Genomic DNA, 9,683 nt, shown 5'->3' with positions numbered 1-9,683 from the left:
ATCTACTGTAAAAATCGTAAATTCATCGGAGAATAATACACTATGTAGATAAAATCTATTGAAACTTTAAAATTAATCAATTAATTTCTGCCGTATAAGCGAGTTCTACTCGAGTTTTAAAAATATTTGTTCTATCATTATCGATATTGTTCGATAATTATCGATACTTTTCAGATAATTATCACTATTTTTCAAATACTATCGGTTTTCGATAGTTATCGATATTTTCTTAGATAAGTCTTTGACATATATTTATCGCGGTCAATATTTATCAATAAATCTTTTTCGCGGGCGATCGATAATAAATGTTTGCATCAACGCGATCACAATCGACCAATTTTGTGATTCTCCAGTCATTAAAAAAAAAATTCTAAAAAAAAATTCATAAATTACTTTTTCTATTTCAAATACCGGCATTTTCTTCTATTGTTTATAAGTCATATACCGTTCATGAGTACAAAACAATTTCATATCTGGCTAATGGCCCCCTGCTTGCAAAACCATCTGGCAACACTTTGCCCAAGCCACGCACGCACACATTACATACATGCCACCCCTCAACCATGACCGCCTTAGGCTGGGGTCAAATTAAAAGACACAGTTACAGGTCCTGAGATGCGTTTCCTAACGGGCAAATAAACAATAGCTGGCACAAACCTGTTACATTGCTCCTCCGCGTCACCGTTATCAGCGTCTGCCGCCATTGCATCCTTTTCACGCCGCTGCTGTTGCAATTCCAAGACGAAAGCTTGCATTTGTGGCTCTCCATCGGCCATGTCGACAACCGCAGCGCTGTCTTTTGGCACAGCATACGAAGCTATTTTGCCGCTTTTCTCCGCTAACTGATTGAGCGCATCCTGTTGAGCCGGCATGTTGGCGGCTGTGAGAATGGGTGACGTTGCGATTGTGCGGGTCTTATCCACTTTCGCATTGACTGCCGCCCTGCTGGCGGTGGCCTCTTTGTGGTTCTCCTTAGCGTCCGCATGCTTAGCACTGCGTTGTGCCACTGCATTTTCTTTAGACGACTTGCATTTGCTGCCGCTGCTGCTGCCAGTCGATGTGGTGATGCGTGTTGACAAATTGGTTGGTTCCACACGGCTGCTCTCTGCTGCTTGCACAGCAGCACTGTTAGTAGGCATCAACGGAGCCACTTGAAATTTGTCGTCCGCCACTAATGCGCTACTATTAGTGCTGTCCGCCTTTGATTTGACCTCGTCACGTCCACCTGCTTCATCTTTTGTACCAGTTCTGCCCATGTATTGGTCGTGTGCGGCGGCAGCGCTCAGGTCACCAGCAACGCCACCACCACCGAGCAGCGAATGCGAGCGTTCGTGTATGAATAGAAATGCGTAATAGGGAGTGGTGAAGGGACACATCGTGCACTGGTACTCTTGCAGACGCGGCGATTGGAGTGCCTGTTCGGCGACCACACCAAACATGCCAGGCAACATATTCTTGGGCATGTTGCCGAGTAAATGTTGCGCATTTAGGTTTTGCAGAGCTTGAGCAAGATTCGTGGGGTTCGGTAGAAGTCCAGCAGCAGTACTGGCGCTGCCGCCTGTACTAGTGGTGCCGCCGCCGCTAGGACCGGTGCTGCCCGAGCCGTTGGGTATTTTGAGCGTGGGGCTAGTAGACTTACACAACGGGCCGTACTGCTGCTCGATTTCGCGCAGTTTTTCAATGCCCGCCGATCCGTGATCGCTCAGCAAATGACCACGCAGCCACTTGGCGCTGCGGAAGCGGCGCGTACAAATTACGCAGACCTCTGTATAATTGGCGTAGTCCGATTTGGAGTCTCCGGAGTTGCCGCTGCCAAAGGGGCTCTGGTTGAGTCCGCGACTGTATTCCATTTCTGCAGCTGGCAGTTGTGGTTGTTGCTGCGACTGTGGCGGCTGCTGTTGCTGTTGCTGTTGAGCCTCGAAGCTCAATCCGTTCTGGCGTGGCTGCGGCAGCGGTGCGCCCTCCTCAACAATGCCGTGCGTGTTGTGTTTATGCACGCGCAGAAAATATTTGCTGCAAAGCTCCTTGTTGCAGATGTTGCAAACAACGCCACCAATTTGTGCGCCATTCTCGATTTCGATGCCGTGCATGCGTTGCATGTGTGTCTTCATGAAATATTTGTTGCACAGCTCCTTATTGCAGATTTCGCAGTAGCTGCTGGTGGGTGTGATGGTGTAGGGCGGTCGTGAGTTAGTGGCTGCGGCGCTCGCGTTTATCGGACGTTCGGGTGTGACAAAACCTTCGCGGAGTGGACTACCTGACAGCAGATGGACTTCGGCGATATGTTGTTTGAATTCTTGTATATTGGCAAAGTCGCGATCGCACTGATTGCAACGCATCTCGTTGAGCGGTGGTAGAACACCTGGTGAGCCGGATGGCGAAAGTTTGAGCGCTTGTTGGGCCTGCAGCTGTTGCTGCTGCTGAAATAGGTGTTGCTGAAAGTTCAGCGGCAGTGTACTTGCACCGCCGTCAAAGAGACCAGCGTGTTCGGTTGCAATGTGTGCTTGCAGCGTATATTGGTTCTCCATTTCCCTGCCGCAGAGGTGACAGCCCAACGAATGTTTGCCATTCAAGTCATTGAGTTGTTGTATCATTGATTGGAGCTTTTGGAGGTTTTGCAAACCCGCCACCGCCTCAGGACTAGCCGGCATATTGGCACCCGAATTGTAGGATTCTGCTAAAATCTTTTGTGGCTCTGGCGTAGACGGCATGCTATTACTAGCCGCCTGCTGTGACGGTTGCTCAGCCGATTGACGGCCGGAGGAGCACTTATTCTCTTGATTTTCATCATTACCGCGTGATATGTCCTCGTCCACTTGCTCGAGCTTGATGCGTTTGGCCATGTGCTGAGTCGTCTCATCCACGCTAGCATTGGCTGTGGCGGAAGTAGCTGCATTGGCGGCCGCAAACATGCGTTGTGCCATAAGCGCCTTGTCGCCGGCCATCATCAAGTTCAGCGGCATGCCCGGCAGACCCATGAATGGCCATGACATCTTCTGCGTTAGCTGCAGTTGCTCATCCTTCACGTCATCTGGCGGCACGAATATGCCGTGACGCTTCCATTTGTGCGTACGCAGGAAATACTTGTTGCAGTATTCTTTACAACAGATTTCGCAGAAAGCTTCCGGATTGAGCACGCCAAGCCGACGTAGCTTATCGTGTGCGAAGTTGGCATCACGCGCCTGCTGTTGCGATTGCGGCGATAATTTGCGTGGTTGTGGCGTGAAAGCCACTTCCTCTTGTTCGAGCGTGAAGTCCTGCCGAAAGCCGTCGGGCATTTGGAACTGTTTACCAGCACCAGAACTAGCAGCATCCGTGACCACCGTTTCATGTTTCGTTTCATTTTGTGCAGCAGTGGCTGTATCTGGCTTCGCTGTGGACTGTGGTGGCTGCGGTGGTGGCGTCGGTATCGGCTGCTCGCCACCAGGGCTGTTACGCGGTAGCTGTTCGTGCGATTTGGCGCGATGACGACGCATGGCGAAGACATTGGTGAAACGTTTTGAGCAAATGTCGCAATACACCGGCGGCGGTGCGGGCGGTGTGAGTTGTTGTGCGGTTGCGCTGTTGGCTGCTTGTGCGCTGAGTTGCTTCTGTTGAACCTCTTCCAAAGCCAGTTGTTGTTTCTGCTGCAATTGTTGCATGCTGTGCTGCTGCTGCTGCTGCTGTTGCTGTTGTTGCATTTGAAGTTGTAACATTTGCGTCATGGCATTCATATTTCCACCAGCCGCAGTGCTGTTGCCGCTCTCGCCGCTGCCAGAAACGGCCGGATCGTAGATGCCATGCTTGTTGGCCTTGTGCGTCTTGAGGAAGTATTTATTGCAGAATTCTTTGTTGCAGAGATCGCAATAAGCTTCGGGATTGAAAATGCGCAACGGCGGACGATTTAACCCATCGACGCTGGGGAAGCCAGGCATGCCAAGGAGTGGCAGATAGCCGCTGGCTGAGAGCGCAGCTGCAGCAGCAGCCTCCGGTGGAAAGGGGAAACCCATGCCCGGCATGGCGTGCAACCAGGGTTCTTTGCCATTTGTCAGCAGGCTGGGTGTAGAGCTCTCATTTTTGTTGCTCGAGGCGGCGGCAGGTGGAGACGTAGAGTTGTCATAGTCGGGACGCTCGATTTTTACGTTCACCGCGCCAAGCATATCGTATGGCATGTGCTCCGCCTTTTGTTGTGCGCCCTCCGCAGCGCCGCCAACGCTACCCTGCTCCAGCTCATCATTCTGATGCTCCTGCAGCATATGCAAGCCAAGCTTAAATTCGGTTTCAAAGTTCTCGCCACATGTTTTGCAGAACGTGTGATAAGGGTTCTGCCACTCATCGGCTGATGCCTGTAGCTCTGTGGCTTTCTGCTCACTCACTTCTTCGGCGTTGCAAATTTTTGCCTCCAAATGGGCCTCTCTTTTCGGTATAATTTCGTGGGGCGTCGAAAGATTCGATCCGTCGCATACCTCGCCCGCATCTGGTGATATGTCTCCAAATTGCTGTTGCCTTTGCTGCTGCAACATTTCAAACGTTTCCTTCAGCTGTTCCATTGACTTTGGTAAGAACATTTTCGATAATTTCTCTTCGTAATCTATTGGCAGTGCTGTTGGTGGTGGCTTATCTGCAATTATGGCTTCTGCAGTCGCATTGATTAGCGCCCCTTCACTGGCCTCATTCAGCTGTAGTGCTGCCGCGGCGGCTGCTGCTGCTGCCTGCGCCCCCAATCGACTGGGATTATTTTGTTTGCGTCGCTTCTTTGCAGCATCGTTGAGCGCCTCCAACAATTGCAGCTGCATGGCTGCTGCATTAGCTGCCGCTGCTACGGCCGCTATTGTGGCAGCTGAGGCGCTTTCTGTTGGCGATGATGTCGTTGACATGTCGGCATCATCGTCAATTACCCCTTCATCTCGTATTGTACTATCAATGGCCTCCTCAACTGTAATTGTGGCACTTGTAGTGATGCCGCCGTTAGACGCTTTTGGTGATGCGCTAATGCAGCGTTTTGGCGACTGCTGATCAACTTGGCTTGCAGCACCACCACCACCACCACCACTGCCGGCTAGGACTTCGGAAATTGTGCGTTTTTGTTTATTTGTTACTGGATTTGTTCTGGTTGTGTTGTTGTTGCTGGTAGTTGTGCTGTTGTTGTAGTTTGTGTTGTTGTTAGTAGTGTTGCTGTTGCTGTTGTTGCTACTGCGATTATTTAGCGAAGATGCATTCGAGACATCGGAAAGTGCAGTGTCCTCACTGCTTAAGTCTGGCGGTGGGGTAGCATAAATAGATGCGGCCATTTTTGTTATTACTGTTGGGAAATAAGTAAATAGAAGAGGATAAAATTAGTTGGTAATTAGAGAGGTTTTATCATCATTGTGAGTGCAATTAATATACTTTAAATATTCAATATTTGCAATTAAAAATCTAAATAAATACTACGTGGAGGTATAAGACATAAACATGCACATATATAGAAGTGCATATAAAAAATGTAAATAAAAATGTTAACTGTAAGATATGCCATTGGTTAAAGTAAATAAATATGCATACTAAAATTTGTTAAAAAAAGATTGCTCTATGCATTATTTTTTGAGGTTCCGAATTGCCCGGGATCCCGAAAAATTTTACATATCGAATGATTTTATGATTTTTGATTTTGATTTATGATTTTTGTAAAACGCCATTTTGACAACAATTAACAAAAAGCTTAAAATGTGCTTTTAAAATTGCAGCCTGAACCTTTTTTGTAGAATATTTAAAAGAATGTTCAAAAGAATGTGTTCAAGGCAGGATGGGCAAATGGAGTTGTCATTTGCCACATCAAGTGGCAGTCCCGTCTTTTCTATGAGAACAAAAAACTAGATAGACCTTCTGATATTGAAGGTTGATGAGTTTTTCCGGAAAAAAAATTAAAGTTAAATAAAGAGGCTATCAAGCAACCATTTTGGTTCTTTACTAACGAAACCAGATAAATTTGCGTGGACCCCCACTTACAACTCGTGGGCCCCCAAATTTGTTTCACACCAACGTAGACCCCCATATTTTTTTCACACCAACGTAGACCCATGTCGAGTCTCCCGTGGACCACTTTGGGAATCGCTGTCTTAGAGGCCCATATAAGGCGGCTGCACTGAACAGTTGCTCACTTGGAATGCTGTCGGGCAGAGCGCTCAAATATTTGCGGGCCAGATCTGTCAACTTGTCGTATTTTAATTTAGTTTTCCACCAATCGACAGGATTTTCACCGAGATGAGCTCGTTCTTCTTTAAGATATGCCTTCAATTGAGCTTTAATTTAAGATTTTTTAATGTCTCCAGATTTTTTATCCGAGCCTTCGCTTTCACTGGAGAAATCTAAAATTATTTCTATGTTGCTTATAAGACTTTTAGCAGTACTTGTTGAAGGCCCATCAATTTTACTTGATATACCACTTAACTGTTTAGCGCCTGATGCTAACAGCCGGTTATTGTTCGCACCCTGGTTAGACAGACTTATACGGTAGACAGATTGATGGGATTATTTGCATTAGCAGCATTTATTTGCTTTAACTCGTGAATAATCCTCTCACAAATGCGCATTGGCTCGATGGAAATGCACGAAATAAATGAGCATTTATACTGGATTTTCTAATTTGCATTTGGCAACGCTGTCCAAAATTGGCATATATTTTCTATTGTGAATGGTGACTGTGGTTGACAGCACGGAAATAATTAAAAGAGAATCCGAAAACAAGCATATCAGAAGTAAGTTATTTTAAAAAATTTGTTAAAAACAAATGAAATATATTAAAAAAATGAATTATATCTAATTTCAGATGGCCAGCGACAAAAAACGCAGTACTTGGAGCACCAGCGACGAGAAAGTGCTATTGGATTTATGGGCGGAACGTGCGGATGACTTGCGACGGGCGAAGCGCAATCTGCATATATATGCGGATATATCGACACAGATGGCGTCAAAGTTTAGTGCAAAGGAGGTCCACATAAAAATAAGAAACATGACCCAAAGATATAGGTAAGTCATTTTCCATTTAACCATTCTGAACACTAATTGCAAATGTACGTAAAATTTCAGAGAAGAAAAGAAAAAGGTAGGACCATCTGGTGGGAGTCCCTCGCTGTGGAAACATTTTGACGCAGTCCACCAAATCATCGGTTTCAACGCTGCAAACAACGCTGAGATTTTAGAATCTTTTTCAATGGTAAAATTTCAGTTTCACACATAAATATATATGTACATATATTTTTGTAAAACTTTAAAAATACATAAAACTTCTTAAATTTAGGATATATTGACATCAGGACCGCAGCCGGTGCCATCACCATCAAGTTTAGCGTCCCCATCCCCAGTGCCTCAGTCGTATCCATACGCTGCTGCTGCACCGTCATCAACCGCAGCACATCCATCGCCACCAACCGCTGTACCTTCACCGTCACCATCGCCTCAAACTTCGTCACCGCTTTCGTCGCCGGTGGAGTTGTCCAGTTCTTCGCCACTTGACACTTCGACTGCAGCTTCCACATCCTCTAAAAGGAAAAGAAATTATATGGGTGAGGTGGTGCAATTAGCTAAAGAGCAAAACGAGCTGTTAAAAGTGGTCATAGACGACGGAAAAGTTTTAACAGCAGAATGCGTTAATGCTATTAAAGAGCAAAGTAGTGCGACAAAAGAATTTATTAGTTTAATGAAAAGCGTTTTGGAAAAAAATGTAACTTAAAGTAGTATACAGTATCGGTCATATCTATAGCACGCCATTTCAAAGTGATATTGTGTGCCGCTTATGTTGATTTATTTATTTTTAAGAATTTTCAATTAAAATTTTGTTCATTCTCGGACAAACCCCATATATACCCAAGTTCAACAATTTGTAGAAAACTACAAAAAAGTGTAACAAATTTTCACCTAAATTTCAAACTTTTTTCTCGGTAGTGATAGAATTTTTTTGAGGACACAGTTTTTTAGCCCCTGCAATTTTAGTCTGATAATGTGCAAATTTCAAGTAGCTACGAATTACCGTTAATTTTTTAGAATTTTTTTTGTCGCATTGGCTTCCATATAATGAATAAACTCAATTTATTTGTATATGGAAGAAAACCGCAACATCCTTGGCGAAAAAAATTCTAAAAAATCAGCGGTAACTTTTAGCCACTTGAAACTTGCACATTATCAGACTAAAATTAATTGGGCTAAAAAACTGTGTATTCAGAAAAATTCAAACACTTCCGAGAAAAAAGTTTGAAATTTAGGTTAAAATTTGTTGCACTTTTTTGTAGTTTTCTATAAGTTTTTAAACTTGGGTTTATATGGGTTCTGTTAAATAAAAAACCGTATTTTAATTGAAAATTCTTAAAAATAAATAAATAAACATAAGTGGCACACAATATCACTTTGAAATGGCGTGCTATAGATATGACCGATACTGTACATATGTATGTTTAAACACTCATGAACAAAAAAAAATGGGTGTGCGGCATTTTGATAAATTTTGTTTGTATTTGGCTTTTGTTTATTTAATGTTTATTAACATTTTACAAAATTCTAGCGTATTATATAACAAAGAGCATATGTAAAATTCCACATTTCAAAGTTACGAATTCATAAAAACTGTTTTAGTAATATATTTAGACAAGTTTTTGGTATGCAGTTTTTTAAACCATTAAATTCTAGTATATTAAGTGCATCTTTAAGTAGCTGAGGATTCGAGCTGATTTTTAATAAATCTTTCTGCTGACCATATAAGGAAAATGGTTTCGCATACTCTATATGCGTAGAACCGTCAGCAAAAAAAATTATTAAAAATCAATGCGAATTCTCAGCCGCTCTGAAGATACACTTAATACACTAAAATTTAATGATTTAGAAAACTGCATACCAAAAAATTTTCTAAATATTCTGCTAAAAAAGTTTTATAAATTTTTCTAGATTTTGTACAAGCTTTGAAGTGTGGAATTTTACTTATGTTGTTTATTGTATAAAACGCTAGAATTTTATCAAAAGTTAATAAACATTAAATAAAAAAATCCAAATACAACCAAAATTTATCAAAATGCCGCACACCCATTTTTTTGTTCATGAGTATACTTATATGTAAGTATGGCAAAGTTGGAGGCGATCTGCCTACTCAAAAAAGACAAAAAAAAGTAGAATAAAAATTGATTTAATTTTGGTTTTAATCTAATTTTAGGCACATATATATGTATTTATGTAAGCAAAAGTGAATTGAAATAGAAAATAACTGAAAAGGAAATGAATTTAAATAAAAATAACTACTGCGAGCAGCAAAATAGAGTCTTTTTCCTTACGAAAACTCATAGCAATGGCATTCCTTATAGCCGCTGCTGTTAGGTCATTTTCACCAACTCTTGTTGTGTGATTAGGTTGATTCCTTGCTGATCCGTATTCTGCTGCATCCTGCATCCAGACGGAAGAAACTTCATCGTTCTCAAGTTTTAAAAAATTGTGTAAAATACAGCAGGCCTGTATTATAACGTTAACATTTTTAGGTGCTACTTGTAAGCCTCTCCCTATTTTTCGGAAACGAGCCTTCAGCTGGCCGAAAGCATTTTCGATCACACGCCGACATTTGGACAGGCGATAGTTAAAGAGTTTTTCAGCAGCTGGTTGGTTAGCTACATATGGATATGGTTTCATCATGTGGCGCGATAACCGAAAGGCCGAATCGCCCATAAGTAGCACAGGTATATTGAATC

At 43.1% G+C, this 9,683-nt stretch overlaps 2 protein-coding genes across 2 annotated transcripts; one reads left to right on the top strand and one right to left on the bottom strand.

The window, feature by feature from the left end:
- Window positions 1-429: 429 nt before the first annotated feature.
- Window positions 430-5,275, bottom strand: LOC118746624. The gene has a single exon (XM_036480478.1). The coding sequence runs from the start codon at window positions 5,268-5,270 to the stop codon at window positions 573-575; it is 4,698 nt and encodes a 1,565-aa protein (XP_036336371.1). The 5' UTR covers window positions 5,271-5,275; the 3' UTR covers window positions 430-572.
- Window positions 5,276-6,469: 1,194 nt separating this feature from the next.
- Window positions 6,470-7,690, top strand: LOC118747160 (mediator of RNA polymerase II transcription subunit 15-like). The gene is made up of 4 exons (XM_036481148.1): window positions 6,470-6,716; window positions 6,788-6,987; window positions 7,048-7,174; window positions 7,259-7,690. Exons 2-4 carry the CDS (start codon window positions 6,788-6,790, stop codon window positions 7,688-7,690), a joined length of 759 nt encoding a protein of 252 aa, XP_036337041.1. The 5' UTR covers window positions 6,470-6,716.
- The last annotated feature ends 1,993 nt before the right edge of the window (window positions 7,691-9,683 follow it).

This window comes from Rhagoletis pomonella, unplaced genomic scaffold, assembly GCF_013731165.1.
Source record: "Rhagoletis pomonella isolate Grant_MI unplaced genomic scaffold, Rhpom_1.0 Rhpom_scaffold_00011, whole genome shotgun sequence".
Lineage (NCBI taxonomy): Eukaryota > Metazoa > Arthropoda > Insecta > Diptera > Tephritidae > Rhagoletis > Rhagoletis pomonella.
This window is presented reverse-complemented; position numbering and strand designations above follow the sequence as displayed.